The sequence below is a fragment of the Geospiza fortis genome, unplaced genomic scaffold (assembly GCF_000277835.1).
Source record: "Geospiza fortis unplaced genomic scaffold, GeoFor_1.0 scaffold16, whole genome shotgun sequence".
NCBI lineage: Eukaryota > Metazoa > Chordata > Aves > Passeriformes > Thraupidae > Geospiza > Geospiza fortis.
This window is the reverse complement of record NW_005054302.1, coordinates 10,298,958-10,321,999: the sequence shown is the minus strand read 5'-3', so window position 1 is coordinate 10,321,999 and position 23,042 is coordinate 10,298,958. Positions and strand designations below refer to the sequence as shown.

Genomic DNA, 23,042 nt, shown 5'->3' with positions numbered 1-23,042 from the left:
GACAGCTTGTAGGTCCCCTGGCCTCTGCAGTACCCAGCCCAGTCTTACCCAGCCTGATGTGTAACTCCTAAGCCTCTTACTAGCTAGTCTGGCTTGTGATTTGCTAGCCACCTCATGCTGATAGTCATACCCACCTAAATGCACTCATTATGGCCTCTGCAGTTAGCAATGCTCTAGGCACAGGTGCACCTGTGACTTCTGGTCCCTGTTCCAGTTGCTGGCCCTTACATATCTGTATACACACATGCATACAAAACACAGTGTTCCTCATGCAGAAAAACAGCTCAAGTGGAATTTAGTGAGAAAACAGAACAGACTGTCAGGTACAGTGCATGGCCAGACAAGTGGACTGACTGTCTCATTTTATCTCACTATTTTTACACTTTTATCTCATAGTTGTTCTGCTCTTGGCTAACTCGATCCTTTCCCTGCCTTGGGTTCCTCCCCCAGGTACATGTAACAAGCATAAAATTTGAAGGTGATCTTCTGCTGTGTCCCACATCCCTTGTAGGCAGTCATCCCTCAGTCATTTAGGATGATCATAGGGGAATTCCTGTTGTGCAGTCCTCTGGGATTTCACACCTGGACTGTGCAATCATTCTCCTGTGGCAGCCTTATGAACAGCCAGGTCAGGGTGTGTCTTTTCCTTGATGAAGTTCTTAGGACCACGTGTAATTTTCCTTGTGAGCTCCTTTTGGTGTAAAGCTGAGCCTTTCATCCCATCAACTTTCATTTTGAAAGACAGCATATTCTAGTGGAAACTGCTGTGGAGGTTCTGAATGAATAGATGGCCATTGTTCTAAACAGTTTTCAATCTTGTGTTTTGGTGGGGAAAAAAAAAGCTGGATTAAATCTGTTGTGAAATAACCTATTGATATTTTAATTTCCTGGGGATTTGTGTGTGAGTGTAGTCTTCCAGTGTTGTTTGATTTGTATTCCAAATGGTCATTTTATTTCATTGTGCTCTTTTAATTAGACATGAAAGGAGACCTGATTCTGCAGTTTGAGCCACAGCCTTTGCCAGCCCCTTCTGACAGAGCTCAAGATAATGATCTTGATATCTCCTTGGAGCATGAATCTGCTTGTGACACTCAACTAGGGCTTCCTTGTGATACTCAGCAAGAATCAGGACATGTGACAGAAGAGGAGGTCCCTAATGAGCCAGAAAGTAAAACTTCTAAACTGCATATTTAAATTAAACCTTTTCATTTTATATTAGAAAGGATTCGTATATCAAATAAATTTTAGAATAAGTAAAATGCCTTAAGTAGTAAAACTTCTTAATGTGCATAAAATAATTCAGTGTAATTTGGTTTATGTTTAGCATAGAGGATAATACCCTAATGATTATGAATTTAAAAATGAAAATGTGACTTCTTTTTCTGATATGCTTCAGTTCATTAGTATGCTGAGAATAATTTTCAGTTGTAAGAACTATACTGTTAGTAGCCATAATTATTCCTGTGTACTTAGTATAAATTATGGATTGATGCTGATGTGTGAACTTAAGATTTCGAGATATTCCAAAGCTGAAGCTTTATAGTCTGCTTCTTGTGTGTCTTTTGTGTTCGGGTTTGTGGTTGAGCTGCTGCATATTGTGAGTAGGTTGGAATGGATGCACGAGTGTGTCCTGTTTGCCTGTGGCATGTCCAGGGTCATGTGATATGAGCCAGAAGTGTCCATGAGCTTTGCTTCTTGGCCAAGCACTTCTGCATCCCTTGGGTGGCACAGTCTGGTGTTTGGTCTGTGGTGTGTTGTGTTGCCAGTGTTGATAGAAAGCAGAGGCAGGTGTGGGGATGGTACTGCATATTTCTGCTACAGATTGACTATAAAACACTGCATCCAGCTTAGTCCTTCTTTCATAGCTTGCAGAGACAAGTTACTGCTTTTTTCTTTTGCAGGTAAGAGAAAATGGAGCTAAGGTTTTAAAAATACACCTAACCTATTTGTCCAACTCTGTAAGCAATTAAAAAAATAGTGGATTTTTATGGTACGAAGATATTCGTTACCCAAAACTCTTAACTCTTAGTTTCTATTCTTTATAGGGCATGAAGAAGGAAATACTTGCCAACCTCGATCAAAACTTGTCTTAAAGAAATTGTTGAACAAAATTAGAAGCCAAAAAGATGAGTGGACATCAAAAAGTGAGAAAGAGAGTCAAAGTGAATTTGAAACTATTGAATCGGGCACAATTGTTAGTGAAAGGAGACCATTATGTGATTTAGAACTTAACAAGGAGCAGCAGAAAAATACAGTGTGTGAAGCCAAAGGTACATACTTGCATCAAAGTTTGTTGTGTAAGAGCACAAAGACTTTTATGGGGGGACTGTGACTGTGACAAAATTGTTTAATGAACTTTCAGTGTTAAATGTTTTGACACACTGAATGAAAGTACGGTTTCCTGTCTGTGCCTACAAGGCATTGTGGATTTGTTGAAACCACAAATAAGAAAGATTTTTTGCTCTTATGTCCAACTTGTCCATTAAGATCTTGAAGAGAGCAGATGTCCAAAATCTCTTTCTCTCTTTTAAATCTCACTCAAATTGTTGTCACAGTTGGTATTTCTGTACTTTAATAGGTGTTTGTCTCCATGGATAGAATTCTCAGTGCAGGAGTCAGCATTGAAGTTCTGTACCTGTTGAACTGAAAAGCTGCTTTCTTTGGAGATTCGCAGCTATAAATGCCCAAGACAAGCATAAGCTGATGAGTGGATTTTTTTCTGCTTTTAGGCACCATTCCAAAAGACCTTTTTGTTAAATTGGAATTTATAGCAGTTAAACACTACAGTTTGTTTGATAGCCACATCATCTTGGGGTTACTTCCCATGTCTGTCCTTGGTGCCCTTCTGGTTAGACTAATGCTGAATTGGTGATATTGTATATTGAGTGGGATTTCTGAAGTTTTCAAGTGATCAGGTTGTGGCATGTGGTTTTGGATTTTTTGCTTTTGGGTAATTTGTTTCCATAGGGTGCTTGTTTTTTTTAAACAAGATAAAGTGATTTAGTTCCATCATGTACATGGCTATGCCAGCATAATGCCTGGGGGTTGGAGAGTGCAGCATGAGTGAAACCATGCCTTGGGGAAAATGTGCTGCTATTTGAAGCTAACAGTACAGGATTGAGACTTGCTTTTTGTGCAATAGTCAAATGTTAGATTGTTTGCCCAGTACTGCCAGTTTTAGACCCTCTTTGTTCCAAGTGGCTTTTGATTCTTCAGGATGATCTTCTCTTGGCCTCCCAAGTAATATTAGAAATAATTTTCAGTCCCATTGAAACTGGGACATTACTGGTATTCAAGAAAGACACACAATAAAGGACTAATAAAGACTTAAATAATATTAAAAAACTGATTTTCCAGCTTATGGAGACAGGCAGAGTAGTAGGATATAGATCCTTTCAAGAGCAGCTTATGCGTTTTGTTGAGAGATATTGGGAAACTGTAAAGCAAGATGTAAAGAAGATCCAAGGCTTGCTCTGACTGCAATTACAGCTAAATAACATGTATATTTTATACTCTATGAAAACGTTGGAAAATACAGTTGCAGATGAAAAGTCAGTTCCAATCCATCCTCAAGAACAAGCAGCTAAAATCAGAATGGAAGAGGCAGCTAAAATGAGAAGGGAAGAGGAGAAACAGAAGTGGGTAAGTGTGTTTGTATTTATTCTTACCTCAGTTGTGGTGTAAAAAAACGATTTACAGAAGATTTTAAAATATTTCAGGTTATAGAGCAGCTATAGGCACTCTTTAACATTTGAACTTTTACTGTAACATTTTCTATACTTCTCAAAAATGATGAAGCTGTAGCTGGAATTTAGAATAGAGTGGAAACCCCCAGTTTCTTCAAATCTAACAGGTGCTGTAGGCAAGGGTAGTCATGGTTAAATGAAAATCACAGTTGTACATTAGTATCTTTGTTTTATAAAGGAAGGGTATAGTCAGCAATACATAACTCTGAAAACTTTATTTACCCTGTGTAATAATGTAGGAAAGTCTGTTGGATTGTGTTTAGAGTGACAGGAAACGCATGCAAACCTTGAGTAATTTTTTTTGGTTATATAGGAAGCAAATGCAGGAAGTTTTTTGTGAGTCTGGGAATGCTATATTTATTACATTTAGAAAATAATTCCTTTATGCATTATTTCATTATATCGTGTATTGTGTTTCACAGTATTTTAATATTTGTTGTATCCCTAGAGACATACCAGCTGTTATGTGGTAGGTTTAAAAAAAACTGTTTGAAAAAAGCAGAATTTTGGGTCTACGTGCAGCCTTCAGTTGTGGAGTTTAAGTTCAGAAATCAAGGAAACAAATTTTGACAAAATAGTAATATTTAAAAAAAACCCCAAGAAGTAACAGATCCTTTGTGAAAGTGTGGCTGCTTTTTTTAACCTTCATTTTCTTGGGTTGCTTTTCCTGACATCCCCTTTCAGACTTTTATTAAAGGCTGTTGTCCACTTCATCTTTGCCAGTACTTTGAAATTTTTCTTTGCTTCCATTCTAAAAGCACATATGCTGTCACTAGTGGATCTAAGTGAATTGTAGCTGCTAGGTACATGGAAAGAGAATAAAAATAAACAGAATACACTACTTCAGAGGTTTATGGAGTGCTCTCAAAGTGGTTATACATTAGCTATTTCAGAAGCTTTTGTAAAGCTTGAATTAATGTTTAGATGTGTTGAACTCTGATGAAAAACTGAATAAAATGCAAAATAGATTTTTCAAGTAAGTTTAGGAAAATGGCTTCTTTTGCAGTCTTTGGAAGATAACATCTTGAATGAATTCTGATTTTATCCATTTTATTAATTTGAGAACAGATAATAGTGCGATAATAAATGGACTCAGGGATTGTTAGAAATATTGAACCAGTAAAACAAAGTTATTCCTGTAGACTTTGAAACTACTTTTAAAGGTCCCGTTGCAACTTGGAAATACCTATCACCAGCAATAGAATTTCTTCTGTAATTTGGAACAAAAGTTTGTGTGTGGTGGTGTGTGTGAGCAGTCTGATTTCTTTGTCATTTGGTTCTAGAGATTCCCCCCTCATTTTTCTTTTGATAGAATGAGGAAATAGAGAAACAGAAACAGGAGCAGCTGGCCTTGATTAAAAAAATTGAGGAAGAGAAAGCTCTTTTGGAGGCTGATTATCTGAATATCCAAATGCAAACCTGTTTGGAGCAGGCTAAGAAAAAAAAGGAAGAGGAAGAGCAAAGTCAGCTGGTGCAAAGCCGCACTCTCCATTCCACAGACCAACAGAACCAAATGGAACATGAGGTGAATAATAACAGAGAATTGTGTGTGGGTTTTCATTTACTATTATAATAAAAATAAAGAATGCCATTTACCAATTAAGACAATTTTTATTTTTTAGTCTGTGAGTTAGAAATTTGTACCTATTAAAGCTTCTTTTTCTAGTGTACAAGCTTCTATTTCGCATGGTATCACTGGACCTGAAGGAGTGGCATGAATATATGTCAGAGGAAGTTTAGGTTAGATACTGTGGTAAAAGGTTTTTAACCAAGAGGATGGTTGGGCACAGGAACAACTCCCAGACAAGTGGTCACAGCACCAAGACTCTCTTGAGTTCAAAAAAGTTTAGACAATGCTCTCAGAGACATGCTGTGAGTCTTGGGGATGGTCCTGTGCAGGACCAGGAACTGGACTTTGATGACTTTGTGGGTCCCTTTCAACTCAGATATTCTGTGATTTTGTGATTGTGACTTTTGCTGTTGTATTGTCTCTCTGTAGTTCAAGTGGCAGCCTTGATAATAATACCTGTTAGTAAAATCTGGTTTATAGTCACATAATGATTGTGCATACAGACATAACCTTTTTCAGAAAGGTAAAAAAATCATAGTGGGAGAAAAAAGAGAAAAATCTGCCTCTGTCTTTGTTTAAATCTCAAACAGCTGATTAAAGAAGAGAAATTTACGGAGGATGTTGAAGGAAAGTAATCTTTTTATGTATAAAATCTTGCTTCACTTGCACAACCAGTACTCTTTTGAGAGCCTGATTGCCTTGGAAATGCAGCTACACTGGCTCATTGCTTCCTGAGTTTGTAGGGTATATTTACCTCTTCAGGCTGAGCTGCTGTAAGCACCATTGACTTTGATGGTGTGTGCAGAGAGAGGCTGTAGCTGTGGGCCATCTGTTCTAGAAACTCCTTTAGCTTCGTTGCCTCAGGCTGAAATCTCACAGACTTCATTCAAACATGGTGGTACCCAGCAGCTTCTGTAAACTTAGGTGCAAGAGCATACAGCTTAAGGCTGATGCCACAATAGTTTTCTGTGAGTTAGTTGTATATGTGCAATTAAAATTATTTTATTTTGATTAGACTGGAAATGTATCAGAAGCCAGGAGTCCAGGAGAAGAGAGTCATAGACAGACAATCCGTAATTTTCAACAACGCCTTCTGCAGCAAAAAAGGTAAGTGTCTTTATGGAATGTAAAGCGTCTTTATTAAATCCCTGTTCAAAGTGATTGATTATTGAAATTGCTGTTTGTTTTTGCACTGCTTTGAAAAGATTGATGTTTTGGTTCTGTTCAGGTTGCACAAACAAACCATTGAAGAAGTTAGAAAGAATCTACAGGAGTATCAAAATACACTGAGGCAAAGGTACCTGTCTGCTTCTGAAACACCTCTGAGCACCAGGGAAACAAAGCCCATTAATTTAGAGCTGGTCTCAGAGCCGCCCCTACAGACGCAAGGAGCGCAGCCAGCACAGTACCAGGCATCAGAACAAGTTCACGCCCAAGACTATGTGCGGTCATTACCTATGTTTTCAGGAGTGTTGGGTATGTTGGAAAAACCATCTTCACAGAAGCAGCAGGAGCAAGTGCATAATATTTGTCCTGGAAAATCAGTGCAGTTTTCAGAAGCATCAGAATTGAAGCATGGAGGGTTTCACTTGCCTTGTGACTGTCCTTCACAGGAACAATTGGGAATATTCGAAACTGCCAATAGTCACATCAGAGAACTGTTCCAGTCCCGTTTACCATCAGAGTCCATCAGGAAAGAAGTGACTGCAGTAAGAACACAACCAGAAGCACACCAACAGCACTTTAGATTTGTGTTGCCTGCAGAAAGTTCCTCTGAGTCTTCAGAAACAGTACACTCTAAAGAGTTACCTCAGAAGATATCTAACTATCGAAACAAGATGGAAGCTGGAGAAGAGCATCCATTTAAGACACCCGTCATGCCAGTCACAAAGAGATCAGCCTTAGCTGATCCTTTAACCTATCAGCAGGGATCTGTAGAGAGCAACAGCAAAACAAGCCCTGATCAACCTCTCAATCTTTCTGAACCCACAGTTCTAGTGCATGAAGAATCTAAAGCCCAGGGTGTTGAAGAATTCTTGATGTCAAAAGCAGGAGCTGCATCTTCATTAAATTACTCTGGTATACTAAGCTTAAGGGAGAGAGTGTTGGCCTCATCAGAAAGCATCCAAGCTCAGCAAAAGTATTTGAAAGAATTGCAAGAGCAGCTAGATGCACAAAGAGAAGCTCTTCTTTCTAAACAGAGAATACAAGAAAAACTACTTTTACAGAAGCAAGATAAATTGAAGGAACAGATGCAGAGACAGCAAGAGGCTTTGAAAGAACTTCTAAACAAGCAGGTAAGCTTTAGAAACACTTTGCATGGGCAATCATCAGTAGGTGATCAAACCTACAAGTCAATGCTACATTGTACTCCCATGGAGTGTTGATAGTTTTAGGTGATTTCCCATAATGAAAATTTCAATTAGGACTTTTGATTTCTAATCAGTGCTTTTCCTCTGTAAAGCTCCGAGAGCACAGTTTTATTAAGTCTAACAGAAATACTGTGAAGGTCTGTGCTTGGTCTCTGAACATAATGCCTATTGAAATTGTTGTCTGAAATACCTGTAGGTAGAGTTGTCTTCATATCTGTAAATGCACCTCTATGTGTTAAGCAGCCCTTGTATTAAAAATACATAAGTAATACCTGAAAGGATATCATAAACATCTTGAATAGATAATTTTTAAAGCTTGTCTTTTTGTGTGTGCCCACTATGAAGCTGGTTTGGCTGCTGCAGACTCGAGTTGTAATTTGCTTGTTTCTCAGTAACAGAAGAAAAATCCAAGTTTATTTTTGAGCTTATAAAGAGCCTCCCTTTGCCTCTTCTTGTGTTTTTGTTTTTTTTTTTTAAACAGAAGCCATCTTAGAGGAATAACTGTTCCCTATAGTTCCTGGCTTTTGATTTTGCAGTTCCCAAGCAGCTAAAATTCTTGAATTCAGGAGCTGAAAAAGTAAAAGCAGACTTGTTGGGAATTTCTCCTGTTAAAAATGATGAGTACTCTGATCTAATTTCACAAAGGCCTTGAAAATTTAACTAAATGTGTTTTAGCACATTAGGTTTGTAGAGCTCACTAAAATACCTCCATGTCCAAATGTTTTTGTGAGCTAAGCAGATCTGTCTGGTATCCTGCATAATTGAACTGCTTTCTCAGTGTGCTCAATATTGTCCTGTATGGAATACACACAAGAGAAAATGCTCTTTTGATAAATGAATATAAATATAATCTTATATAAAACTGCTTCTTCCCTTCTCAGGTGAGGTATATGTGCGCAAATGAAGAAGTGACAGAGGCACAAAAGCCTGTCAGGATTAAGACAACTGACTTCTTCCAAGTCTCAGAAAACTACCAGCAAGAGAATTGTGGCAGGAGTAAATTTCATGGAAGTGAAACAATTTCACGATGCATTGGCCCAGTTGAGCAAACTGGTAAGGCTGTTGTTTTGTTTTTCATTATAATTTTTATTGCTTTACAGCTGAGTTGGAGTTCTCTTCCATCTCTCCAAGTTATTTGAGGAGTGTGTGTGTTTGTATACATATTATTGCAACATACTAAACTTTGTTTTGCAGAACAACCTGAGAAAGTTCTCTGTAGAGAACAGAAATGGAGATCTTCCAAACCACCAGTGACAAAAGTCAAGTTAGGTCTTGGTTTGGAACAGCATGAACTTAGTGTTATACCAGAGGTAGACACGCCGAAGAATTGCAGCCTCTCTTTGGCAGGTAAAGTATAAAATATGTAATAAGTGCTGTTATGAGTAACAGATTGGAGGGATATAATCTTTGAGATTATTAGGAAATTATAGCTGATACTGTTGCCTTTCTTAAAGTATAATTTATACTGGCAAAGTTGTAGTTCAGAAGAGTATTCTTTTGTGAGTATCTGTCTAGAAAAACATAATTTAAACAAAATTTAAACACCAGGAAAAGAAAATTCAGTTACTCTATGGCCTGAGTTCCCTGTTGATATTTCTTTTGGGCAGGATCTGTGTTAATAGGCAGTTTTACAGTAAGTCTAAAGAGAACTTGGTAGATTTTGTTTAAAGGTTTGCTTTTTGATTATACCAAGTAAGTGACTGTGAAATCTTTCAAGTAAGGTGTTAGTATCAAGCTTCTACAGAAATTTTTAGGCCATCTTTTAAAATTTTTTTTCTACTTAACAATACTTGTTGCAAAAACTTGGAGAGCAATAAAAATTTTATAAATATATTTGTTAAAGTCGGCTGGCAATGCTTTGCAATTCTCTGTAAGGAATATTATTTAACAGGTACAACAAACTCGTGTTTTCTAAAGGTAAACATTTAATTTTTTTTCAGTGTCTCTTCACATCTAAAATGTAATGTGTATTTTACAAAGCTTTTTATGTTGTGTTCTTAAAAAGGCACAGCAGAACAATGTGAGAAATTATAGGCTAGTCAGGCTGGCATTCTTGCAAAATAATGAAACAGCTGATATGGGACATCCTTCAATTAAAGAAAAGTAGTCAATACTAGTCAGTTTGTGCAGAAGAATTCTTGTTGGACCTATTTGATACCTTGATTAGATAGCAAGTTCTGTAGGGGAAGGTTTTGATGGAAGAATATGTTCTCGAAAACACTTGGCTTAGTAACTTAAACTTAGCTGTATAGTACTGTTATGATCCATAGGTGATTTATTCTTATATTATCAAACCATTGGTAATAGTAGGTAGTAAAATGTTGAGATTTTTATTGGATTGGGTGGCCAGAAAGGGCTGTTTTGTGGGCTGGGTTGCAGAGAAAGAAATCTTTAAACTAGAGCAGAGAAGCTGTATTACCTCTGGGTCTGGAGAAGTTCCTGCAAGTTTTCTTGGGCTTGCTGTGTGAAAAAATTAGTTTGAGGTTTTTTTTAAGAAATAATTTGGTGGAGTTAGGAATCAGTGTTTGAGAAGTCTATGAGCTGCATAATCTTTCACTCTGTATAATGCATAGACTGATGTGATCTGGCTAAATTCATTAAAATGGAGACCATACAAATTCCGCAGTTTATTTCTATAGAATAGAATGTGCATCTTAATGTTCCTCATGAAGTGCAAAACGCTTCCTTTTTATACCTAAACTGATTGCAGGTGTTTTAAATCCAGATAAAACAGATGATGGTTTTAGAGAAACTGCTCAGATTTCAACCTCTTGGGAGTTTGCATGTGTGAAACATCAGTCATGCTCTTCATGAAGGTATTTTTCCCTCAGGCATAACAAGCTATGAAGGAAATGCCTCCAATGGAAGTCCAAGGCAAACTAATCCACCAGGAAGATTATTAAAAGAATTGCTGATGATGGCTGCTGAAACTTCATGTGAATCAGGTGAGGAAATCCTCTCCCTTCAAGAACACCATTCAGCCATTCAACATTGCTGATTTTGCTGCTGTTTATTTGTAGAATATGATCTGACTGTTAAAGAACCTGCAGTGCCATTGAATTTTGAGTATTAAAAAGGGTGTTTCAATAAGCACTTGTTTCAAAATGAATGAGGTTTTGTCTTTTGGGTTTTTGTGATCCACTACCACTCTGGTAACAAGTCCACATTGCAGGCCACTTCATTGCTGGTCAACAGTTTCTTGTCCAGGGCATGTGCTTTTCATCTGTAACCTTTAGACTTGTAAAGGTTTGCAGGTATTCCAGGCGGGAACCTATTTTGGGTAGACCAGTGCCATTCCTGATTCAGTACCCAGTGATTCCTGTATTGATAGAAGGGAAACCAGTGCTTAAAAAGACTTCCGGACTGTTAATGTGTTGATCTAGAAGTCCATTGAAAGATCAGTGTGCATAAGAAATTACTTATAAATATGGTCGGGACAAAAAATAGAAGGCTGAGATCTTATCAGCTCAAGAAAACTTGGAAAGAATAATGTCGTAGGTGTGACAGACACGAAAATTGAGAATTGTAGAATATTTCAAATTTAAAGACCTATAAGGTTCGTTGAGTGTGATTCCCTGCTTCTCCCAGGATTACCTAAAACTAAGCCACTGCCCAGTTGCTCCTTGAACTCTGATGGCCTTAGTGCTATGATCACTTCCCTGGGGAATGTGTCCCAGTGACTAACCACCCTCTCACTGAAAAACCTTTTCCTAATGTCCAGTCTGAGCTTACCCTAATGCAGCTTCATTCCATTTCCTTGTGATCTGTTACCTTGTTTGGTGTCAGGTAATTATTTTGTATCTGCAATTTCTGGTTAATTAGGCAGTTGTGACTATCAGCTCACAGTGCATTAGCCTTGACTCTCAGCTAGTGAGACTAATACAATGCTAGAGCTGAGCCAGACACCTGGAATTTTCAAGTAGCTGTGACAGCTGTCCTGTCTGGGAAAAGTTTGTGCATAGCCAGTATTCAAGAGAGGTCCGTTCTGCTTTGATCTCTTCTAGTAGCCATCATAGGCTTTTCCCATGCTCCACTGAATATGTCAAAAGGAGCAGCAGTGTAATATTGTAAGGACTGCTTTAGCTCTATTCTCGTCTGTCTGTGAAGAGCTTTTACTGAACAAGGATACCTTTGAGGATAGGCCATGTTCATAGGTGGCAGAGTTATTCTGATTCCATAAAATAAAACAAGTTGTTTTGGTTATCAAGAAAAGAATTTTTGTTAGAAAGTTTTGTTACAAGGACATTGAAACCTACTAAGCATGTTATGGGTAACTTGACTGGCTTTATAAAAGAACAAAGATGACTAGTTTGTAAAACATTCACTAAAGCAATCTGAAGGTTATTACAAGATGACAGTGTTGCATGGTCCAGTACAGTTTTCAGTATCCATCTAAAATATTACTGGAGCTGCAGAGGAGTTCTCAGAAACTTAGCAGCTTTCATATGCCCGTTGTTACAAGCAATACAGCTATGTACTATACATATCCTGGTTTTGCTAGAAATTTCATCACTGGCCCAAAGCTTTAATTTTTCATTTTGTTTGCATTGAGACATCATTTCCAATTCAATATGATTTACTTGGAATTGGAGTTGTTTTGAATAAGTACATATAAGCTCATTTCCCTTCAGCTGTTTATTTCTCAGAATGCCCATTTTGAAGTATATCTATCTTTGAACTTCAATTATCATGAAAACATTTTGTCTTTTAACAATATTTGATGAAAAGACTTGTATTTTTCTGAGTAAGTTGTAGAACCATTGCTAGAGCAGCTGTTACCAAATTAATATAAAATGTCTTGGTGTAGTGCATTTTTACATTATAGACTTTTGTATATGAACAATGCAATAGTTTATGTAAGAGGATTAGGAAACTTTATGTGAACATCTATATTAAAAGAAAAAACCCCCGAAGCTTTCTGTGATTATGTGTTTAAGAGGATTGCCCTCTTGAGCAGATCAGCAACCAAAAGTGCCAGCAATAATCTTGAAAACATATAGGCTGTGAGGCTCTCTCTGGTAGTTTCAGTAACTAGTGTGGTATTTCAGCAAGAAAATCTACAGCCCCTTGCACTTTAAATACAGAGTTTCTGAAGGGAAAAGTTAAGGTTAATTTTAGGTTGTTGGTTATGATTTTTTATTTATTTTGGTTTTTAAATATTTTTTGGTACTTGATTCTTACCAGAACATGTTTGCATTTTTTTCATGTTTTCAAGATGTAATTGTATCTCTACAGGTAAGAGCAAATGCGTGCTTTGTGTGATCCTTGACCTTGTTCTTTGCAGTAATGTTCTTGCTGGTTTGAACCTTTGACCAGATAATATAAGTCTTTACAACTTAGGAGTTGTACTGCTTTCATGATTACAGAACCACTAGATGTGTACAAATCCCTAGTCACTGCTCACATGCTTTTTCAAATCATAAATAAAAGATGAAAATAAAAAGTTGGTAAGTCTGCTTTTTACATGCAGATGCTTTATCAACAGAGGTGAGTTTCCTTTGATAGGAGAGTTGCCTTGGGTAACAGGCAGTTGTTTTGAAAAGTCTGTAATTAGCTGCCTATATAATTTGCCTCTCAAATTTAAGGGCAGCCATGTCTGTAAAATGGGTCTTAAGGATTCCTTGTGGTTAGGGGAGATGAATCTCTGTGCTCAGTACTGAGTGGTTGCAAGTGCTACACAAACTGATCAGCTGGTTGCAGCCAGAGAACAGGTAACTGCTGAAGTGATGTTGCCATGAGTGCCACCAATGAGTCTAAAATCTGAGTTGCTCTTTTACATGCCACTGATGCATTGATAGGATGAGTTGGGAACTTTGGACATTTGATGTTCTTTCCAATCCTGTTTGGCTAGAATGGGCCAATAGAATTCAAAACTGTTAATAGGTAATTACAGAGTAATCCTGCAGCTGAGACAGGCAAGTTTGATTGCATAAACCTCATTTCCTTAGGAAGTCAGCCTGCAACTAGTGATTAGGTTTGATACATACGCCTCTTCCACAGTCTTCCTTGAGGGGCACATCATCAGGCTTGTCTCTCTGTGTATCTGCAGTGGTTCCCTTGAGCAGTGTTCCAGATGTGATTATCTTCATGTGTTGCTACTGTGTACAGGGATGTTATTCCAAGCACAACTTTATTTTGTGATCCCGGCTAACCTAATATTTCAGTTTATCTTTAGTAATCACAAATAGTTGTCCATAATTTGGCATTTCAACAGACTGTCTTTTCCGTTACCAGTTTAGCTTCTGTTTGTTTGTTTGTCTACATGTTTGGATTTGGACTAAGCCCTGTTTTTATGTTGTCTTCACTGATTGGATTTTTGGTCATTTGTCTTTCAAATTGCACCCTAAAATAATTGCTGCTATTTTACTGCCATTCCTCTTGGGAGTAAAAGTAAGCATTTGAGATACTGCAGATTCAGCTTTTGAACATCAGTTCTTTGTGATTGTAGTGGCCAGAAAGTTAAAACATGAAAGTCCCATGTTGATATCAGGATGCTGTGAGGAACAAGAACCTTGCACTATTATTTTAGAGTTGGGAGAGAAGACTGAAAAATTCCTTTATGAATCACCAAATACAGGATTTTTACAGATATTAATATAATAAAGTCATGGGATATGAGCATGGATTTTTAATTAAGTAGTTTGGTTTATAGCATGAAATTGATACTGTTCATCCCTGATATTAATATCACAAGAACAGTGCAGGTTATTGCAGTTCAGTAACTAAATATTTGTAACATAGCTGTCCACAGAATTTATATACAAGAGATTATTAAATGCTTGAATCTCATCTCTAGTGTGTCCTGAATGACTGCCTGTCCTGGTGATATTCTAGAGAAAATAAAATAACTTCTTTCAGAAAAGTATCTCTAGTGTTGATGGAAAGGTATCAAGAAATGGAGAATTATGTGGTAGCTTGCTCCAGCATTTACTTTTTTATTAAATTTTAAGATAAATAGTCTATTTCTAGTTTCTGAACGTCTGACAGCCATTTCTAGACGCTGCTTCTTGTTATTACTTTAGGTTTAGCAATCTTTTGTGCTATGCATTTTTTCTCTTATGGAGATATTTAAATGGCAATTGATTAGATGATTGCAATTTTCATGCTTCTTCAAGGAATTTTCTTGAAGGCCCTGCTCATTTCCAGCATCCTCTGTCTCCTGTATCCTGCTCCAAGGAAGAGGAGCAGACTTGAGCTGAGTACTTGACCTCTAAATAACTGTGTTTTAGATGTATTTCCATTTATGTTTTGTACTTTCTCCTAGATGTCTACTGGATAATAGTGGCTATAAGAAAGCTTGGATTTTTTTTCCTCTCCCTGAAATGAGTTTCAAAATGCTTCATATTTATTGAGAACACAATCTTTATTATTGTCATATCATATCAGTCCATTGATGTTGTTGCTTTACAGAGGAAACATTTCCCTTTTTTTATAGTATGAATTAGAACAACCAGAGTTTGCCATCTGGTAAGAAGTTGAGTTTCAGCATACACAAAGTACAAACCAGTGTTAGGATTCAGAAAAATTTAGATCTACCTAAGTAGAGAGTCATATAAAAGCTGGGGATTTGAAATGTCTGTCATTAGCAGCCTTTTTAGAATTGGGAGAAAACATGCCTACTTCACTTGTGTTTAATTTCAGTTTCATACTTAGCACTTCTTTCTTGAAAACTATACTGGAAATAATAATATGTATTTGTTTGTGACAGTTAACTTATAATCATAGAATTGTCAAACTTTGAAGGTGCTTATCAGCACTGAATGCAGAAATTGCATTTTTTGGGTGCTGCTGTGGTGTTTTTTTTGCAGATACTGATCTTACTTTCATGTGTAAAAGCATTATGGCAGAAGTGACTCAGTTCCATGGTATTAGTCATGCTATAGTTAAGCAATTCAGTTCTTCTGGTTTCTCTGACTCACTTAGAATTCCTGCTTTTCTTTGTATTCACTGTAATGGTAGATTGTAAAGGATTCCCCCCACTCCCATGAAATGATTGTGATAACACTGGCAAAGCCATGTTTCATTCTGCTAAGCCAAAACATTAATTTCCAGCTCTTCCTGTCTGCTCTGTGGTAGTTAGAAATTCTAGGAAGGTGTGTCAAGGACCACAGGTCGCTGATGAAATTGGTGGTGTGGTGCAGCAAAAAGTGCTGTGTAGGTGAAAGTGGTTAAGGCTGGGCAGAATCAGTGCCTGCAGAGTGAGGCCAGCAGCAGTGGAGTGTTACTGCCCTCTGCTGTGCATTGCTCACTATGAATTCGAAAGTGGATTTTGGTTCCTCATTGCTTCCGTTACTTTTGTGTTCAGCCCAGTCCCAGGATTCTCAAGTGTCTCAAGATTCACCGGTTGTTGCTCCTGAAGGTGGAGAGAGGCTTAGAACAAGTTCTGGACCATCACTGAGGCTTGATAATACGGTTGGTCATAACAAAATAATCATGTAACTCACTCTTTATTTTGTGATGTAATCTTTCTTTCTCGTATTGGGTGGCTAAGAGTGGGAGCATATTCTAAATGCAGCAGTAAAACAAGCACCAAGTAAAGAGGTAACCACTGTGGTGCATCTTCTGGCTCTGATCCTGTTCATACAGCATGGGATGCTGTTGCTCCTCAGTCAGGGCACACAATGGGTTACACTCAGCTTGCTGAGACTCCTTTTTCACAGTGCTGCTCCCCAGGCAGGCCCAGCTGGGACTGGTGCTCTGGCTTCTTCCTTCCCAGGTGCTGGACTTTGCCCTTGCTGAGCTTCATACCATTCCTGTAGAGGCAGCCTCAGAGGTCCTTCTGGATACCAGCACTGCTGCTCAGTGCATGGGATGCTCTTCCTGACTTCATGTGTCTGCAAATTTGATCAAAGTGTGGTGTCACCTCCTCTGGGTCATTGCCAAATACCCAGTGTGTGCCCTGTGTACTTGTTCCTCACCTCCACAGAGTGTGTAACCCTTTAGTCACTGATATATGAACCTGATTATCCAGCCAGGTTTTTACCCTTCTTACTGTCCATCCATCCAGGTTGCAACATCCAAACTGGGATTATAAAATATTGTGAGAGTGTTAAAAGCCTTGCCAAAACCAGCGCCAGTCTCCCCCCTTTCTGTACTTCAAATATTCCATCATTTTGGTAGCAGATAAAAACAGTATTTAAACCATGCTGTGTATGACATTGATTTATAAAAGTACCTCTGGATGTAAATATTCTACATGTGTATGTTAAATACATATATATATAGAGTAGTACATAATGAAAAATGTAGCAGAAGGGTTTCCTAGATTTTTTAGGGCACATTTTAAGTCAGAGAAGAACTGTTCACATCTAATTCTTCAAAATTTTGAAGTACAAGAACCCTCATTATCTGCTTCGTAACTTTATAGAGCTTACCTTACATTTAAAGAAGATAATGCTTTAGAAGATTTTGTATATTTTAGTTTAATTTCATAGAATTAGGCTTTAAGTCTCCTGTATGCAAAAAGCTCAATATTGAAAGTACTTATAAAGTTCATGAGTTTTTAATGTTTTGCATGTATGTCCCTCTGAGATCCACAATTCAACTGAAGTGGGTCTGTGATGAGAAATAGCCAAATCTGACCACCAGAAGATAAAACAATCTTCCAGGTGTCATGATTTATATGCAGTTCTGAGAGGCTTTATATGAGAGTGAGTGTGTGAATGTGTGTGTGTGTGTATGAGAGAGAGGGGAGGGGGCTGTTGGGGGGTGATGTGCCTGGGACATGGAGTGTGAATGTGTTGTACTGAGCAAGGATGAATCTATATTTGCCTGACTGTGCAAAGCATGAAGGCTCCTACACTTGAACTGAGCTCAGAATAGAATGTGTGGGTTTACAGCTTTACTTCTGACCATGTGAATACATGGTAATAATAGGTGTGTTATTTTATCCTAGGAAGTGCCTGGTTCAGAGGCTTTCATGCAACGAATACCCTGTGATGTAACTTCAACAGTTTCCACTGGCACCTTTTCAACCAGTGAAATGTTGAATGCAAGCCCTGTTGACACTGGTGAGTGTTCAGGTTTTGTTGTTCTTGTAGAAGGAAAATTGTGGTTTAATTTTATGGCAGAATGGGTCTAACACACCAAACATAAGTTCTTCTGAAATAAACTTATGTCAAACTTCACCAAAGGTTGATTAATGCATCTTACAGAGTTGAGTATAACGAGAATGTTTTCTTAGGTGCTTATAATTTTTTACTAATACAATAATTTAATATTATTATACATCTGCTTTGGCAAAGGATATTTTGAGTTTTATTATGCAGCTGTAACACTAGCAGCTTTCAAGCAGCAATTTTTGTTCTAAAAATGATACACTGATAAAAGTTTCCTAATCAATATATATCATGGATTATTGCAGAGCTATGATTGTCTTGCAGTTAAGAGACTTGTTCCAGTATCTGCTTGTCACCACAGTAATTCTTAAGGACTTATTTGTGAAAATATTATTTGAGTCCCATATTGACTTTTAATAGTTTTCTGGGAAATATGTGTTCTTACTATTTTTTGTCTGTAGTCTGCCTCTTGATGTTGTTAGTTTTTCATAAAATCAAAACGAATTCCTTTATAATTAAAGTACGTAAGTGCTCCTGACAGTATTACTTATCAACATGGAATTGAGTTTGAAATTGATTAGATAGTGACCCTTGGCTTTACTTACTTTGAGGTATAATATTGGGTTATTCTGACATGCATCTGATTTCTTAAGAAAAGTATGTATATGTGTTATTCCATGTTTATAAATCAATTTTTGAAGATTACAGTTTTTACAGCCTGAGATTTCAATGGCTCATTTTAACCCTAATTTTTCAAACAGATGTTATTTTGAGTAGTAAGCTTTCTAACTCAAGTGACACACCTGTGTTTTATTGATGTAAGAAAGCTAAAGTCATTTCTAAGGTAATTTTCTTGAAATTTTTCTTCTCCATTCTTTAGTTGGGAAAGAAAAATACCAGATTTTTTTCTTGAAGAAAAATACTAGAAGTTATTTGACTAAATAAATTTTTTCAAGTCTAGCTGTGTCTTCACCATACACTCAGTGCTTAGTAATGACCTTTTCTGGTATCTTTGTGCAGTTCTTCTGTAAGCTTATAAATAATAAAGATATAGATTAAGAAGCATTGGTGTACTGTTTAGGAACATGAGTTTGGTTGTCTTGATCCATCAGATTTCTAGTGTTGATATAAAGCAATTTCTGTTTGAGCAAAAATAAAACCACTGTGGGATGTCATGAAGATATTCAAGATCACATGGAAGGATTGACACATTTATATGCAGTAGGAGGTAAAGGTGTGCGAGTTAGCATAAAATAGCAGTATTAATTCTTTTCTGATGTTATTTCAGTATTGCCTAAGTCTACATTCTGTAAAGGTGCTAGGCTGTAAAAGTGCTGTGTACTGACTCTTCTCTAATTAGATATTAGCAACTTGCATTTGTGAAAATGTGTGGTAAGGTTTTTGTAGGAGCGTTGACAGGAGACAATTAAAGAAACAAAACCCCACAATTCTCTGAATATTTCAGGATGCTAAGCACTGTCTTTTCAAATGATGTAATGCAAGTGGTTTGTATGCATAACTGTGAACATCTAACTTATTGTTTCAGGATTATCTTCTGATAGAAGAGAAGCTGGAATTGTGAGAAAAACGGGAAGCCACCCTTGGAACTCCTCGCTTCCTTTTACCATGCAGCAGAGGCAAGAGATATTGTCTGGAGTGTCTGAAAGTCGGTTGTCTGAAGGAAAGATGTGTTTTTATAAAGAAAACCAGATACAGCAGATCTTGGGGAGACCTACTGGGAACTTGAACTCTTACTCAGAGGACAATACACATTTCCAAGGTACTCATTATTTCATAGCATTTTTGTGCTGCTCTCTGATCATACAGAATGAGGAGCTTGCTCAGTGTTAGGCATTGGTCTGTATTATTTATATTCAATTTACATTTTAAAGTCAGTAAGGATTGTACATGCAAGAATTCAATACTTTGATGTTCTTGGAGCTTGGTGTTAGATATATGTTCACAAAGATTATCTAGTGCAGAAAAAAAAAGACTGACTGCGTCTCTGTCAGTTCTATGCAGCTTCCTGCCACTGTGGCTGGGCTGCTTTCTACCTGTGCCATTTTTGTCACTTGTTTATGCACAGCTTTCACTTCAGGAGGGTACAGAAATACTATATAATACTTCATTGTTCACAAGGGGTCACATAGTTGGTAAAACTCTGACTGGCTGGTGGGAATTTTATGCTCTCTAGAAAAATGTAACCATTCATGAAAACTAAGAACATCGTTATTAGCAATCATGAAGATTTAATTCAAATCGCTTCTTCCTAGAATGTTTGAAAACCTCAAATCATATAATTATAGATTAATCTAGACCTGGAAGAACCTTCTAGTTATGTGACCCAAATTCTCTTTCCTGCTCACAGCAGAGCCAACTTAGACCTGGTTGCTTAAGGGCTTGTCCAGGCAAGTTCTCAGTATCTCCAAAGACAAAGATTCTATACCACTAAGCAACATTTTAATAACATTCTTCTTTTCTTGTTTTTTTTTTTTTTCTTTTCTTGCATGTTCAAAGAGACTGCATTTTCTTTAAACTGACAGAGGACAGATTCAGATTAAATACTAAGAAGAAATCAGTCATAGTGAGAGTGTTGAGGTACTGGTACAGGTTGCCCAAAGTTGTGGATGCCCCATCCATGGAAGTGTTCAAGGCCAGGCTGGATGGGGCTTTGAGTAACTGGTCAAGTGGAAGGTGTCCCATAGCAAGGGGTTTGGAATTAGATGATCTTTAAGGTCCCTTCCAACCCAGACCATTCTAGGATTCTCTGTACTGTACCTCTTATGAGTTAATAGACAGCAGACATTTTTTGTACCACTTCCCTCACACTTCTAGTTCTTCTTTTAAGATTGAACACACTCAGTTATTTAGCTGCTCTTTGAATATCATGTGCTACATCCATCCTCTAAGCATCCTTGTGGCTCTTCATTGGTCCTGTTCTGTTGTGAGTTTTATACTGAGAAACCCACACTACTTCTGAGGCAATCTCACAGGAGCTGAGCAGAGAACTTATAGACTTCACCTTTTCATTTAAAGAATAATAAAATTGAATCAGGGTAGCACTTACTTATTGCTTTTTATATCTGCATTGTGTCAGAGTCAAAGAACTGGGTGCTGTAAAGATTTTATTTTTCATCTGGTATTTGTATACCAGCAGAATTCTATAGGCTGTATTTACTGTACATAGAAACAACTCATGTTATGTCCATTGTTGGAGGTTTTGGAGGTTTTTTGTTTGCTTTTATTTTGGTTTTGGGGTGTGGGTAATGTTTGTTTGTTTTTAAAATAGCCTCTTCTCTTACAGCTCTTGCAACTGAACTCTGTTTTCCTGAAATGGAGGGACCTTTTCCAAACTTCCATCACCAGATCTTTCAGCCTTTGGAACCAAGTGTTGACTTCGATACATCATCATCATCATCCTGTTCTCAATACAGAATTTCCCAACACAGTAGAGAATTTAGCAAGGTACTGCAGAAAAAACTCTGGTGGAGGAAATGCTTTGGCTGAAGATTTTTGTAAGATTTAAATGTATAATCCCTATGCTATTTAGAAAAAAACACAGTGTATTTTTTGTGTATGTAGATTGCTGGTTGTAGCAGAAACATAATCCAAAAATCAAAAACTACCTTTTTCTTTTTATCCTTCATATTTCTGAGAAAATTAATCTTAAATCAATTTTTTTATGCCACTAGACTTCAGAATTTTCTACAGAAAGTCCAGATGTGTCTGCATTTCTAGAAGAAAATTCCAGTCTGAAGAGACAAAGAAGCAGTCTGCCTTCTAGTCTTGAAACAAATGGGCAAAACATTTCATCAGAAGAAGGGTCGGTTAGAGAAAATGTTACTCTAGGTATGTTCAGTGTAGTTTTCAAAATCAGCTTTGTGACAGTGTATAAATACCAGCCCTTAGTGTGGGTTTGAAGTGGGGACAGATCTCACTTCTCTCAGCCCTGCTTTGAAATGTCTTAACTCCACTGCACTCTCACACACGGTCTCCTCCACCACCTTTAATGGGAGAACTCCTAAATTTTTTAAAGTTCATTTCTTAAGCAGTTATGACTGTGATACAAAAGCAGACCAGGTATTCAAGTCACTGTAATGGATATTATGTTAATTATTCCTTCTGTGGTGATTTGGTTGGCAAAGAAATAGCAACTCTGGCTGAAACTGTCCTTTTTCAAGTATTTGTTAATGTATTTCCATTACTTTGTAAGTTTGAGTAAAGTAAGGAGGTCCCAAAAATTGATTAAAATTTTGTTCATGTGTTAGAGTCTCTCTGAACTGAGTCATTTGTCTTTTAAATACATTGTGTTCTTCAAGAAACAAGTCCATTTTCCTTTCCCACTGTTAAGTCACAGCACTATACTGCACACTGTGGTTCTTGGTTTGATTACTGCCTTACCTGTCTACAAAATAAAGTGGAGGATATGACAGTAACTTTTGAGCTACAGTGTTATAATTAATTTAGTGGATTGGAAGTTTATGATTAAGTTAACTGTAGCGTATAGCATGAAAAATATTTTGTGATGTTTTGCAGTTAAATTTAAATTAACTTGATATTTCATGTAATTCTAAATTCTAAAAATTCCAAATGCGGCTAGTAGCAATCTAAATATTTCTGTAGCAAGAATCAGGTGTATCAGTGTTTCAAGATGCTCCAGCAAAAAGCTGAACAGGAAGTGTGGCACAATAGTTTAAGTAATAGATGTAGTTATACTGTAGATGTTATTGGTCAGTTATATTTGTGACTTGCAAAGTAATAAAAAGTGCTAGAAGAGGTTGACACTTCAAGATGTTGTGATTGCAGTCACAACAAATAGGATTTAGGAAGCTCCACTCTAACTTCAAACCATTCTGTTTCTAAATTGCTTATGACAGAATCTTTGTGGTTTAACTGCAAAATCTTCCAATCTCTTAAGTGTTTTCATAATCCCAAACCAGTTATTGTTGTGCTTTAAAAGGAGAAGAAAAATAACATAACCAAAAACAAAGCAAGTAAAAACTGTTTTGGATTGTTCAAGGAAGGCTGATATGCAAATGCATCATCCAGAGAATTTTCTTTTGATGACTGATGTTGCAGTGGAATTCTCCCCTCCCCATTAACTGCTATTTATCAGCAGAGAATATCCTTTATACATGTAAAACGAGATATTTTCTGTGTATCAAAGAATGCAAAAAAATATCTAAAGGAAGCCATTAAAGGTTTCTGTGGCACTTTCCATGTGTATAAAAAGCCTGGTGATAGTACAATGCTGGAGTCTGTGTAACCAATACTAGCAAACTTAGGACAAAAAAAA

At 37.2% G+C, this 23,042-nt stretch overlaps 1 protein-coding gene and 1 non-coding gene across 2 annotated transcripts in view; both read left to right on the top strand.

The window, feature by feature from the left end:
* Nucleotides 1-23,042, top strand: part of CEP295 (centrosomal protein 295) — a 43,024-nt gene that overhangs the window by 13,264 nt on the left and 6,718 nt on the right. Inside the window, exons 9-22 of the mRNA XM_031065996.1 lie at nt 977-1,168; nt 2,046-2,270; nt 3,539-3,642; nt 5,059-5,271; nt 6,332-6,423; nt 6,545-7,613; nt 8,570-8,741; nt 8,883-9,035; nt 10,520-10,633; nt 15,994-16,100; nt 17,584-17,698; nt 19,293-19,526; nt 21,051-21,211; nt 21,439-21,595. Coding sequence (XP_030921856.1) covers nt 977-1,168; nt 2,046-2,270; nt 3,539-3,642; nt 5,059-5,271; nt 6,332-6,423; nt 6,545-7,613; nt 8,570-8,741; nt 8,883-9,035; nt 10,520-10,633; nt 15,994-16,100; nt 17,584-17,698; nt 19,293-19,526; nt 21,051-21,211; nt 21,439-21,595 — 3,108 coding nt within the window. The remainder of the gene's footprint in view (nt 1-976; nt 1,169-2,045; nt 2,271-3,538; nt 3,643-5,058; nt 5,272-6,331; nt 6,424-6,544; nt 7,614-8,569; nt 8,742-8,882; nt 9,036-10,519; nt 10,634-15,993; nt 16,101-17,583; nt 17,699-19,292; nt 19,527-21,050; nt 21,212-21,438; nt 21,596-23,042) is intronic.
* LOC115949482 lies at nt 17,241-17,324 on the top strand. Its single transcript, XR_004082925.1, has one exon. It is a non-coding gene; the product is annotated as a small nucleolar RNA U2-19 (small nucleolar RNA).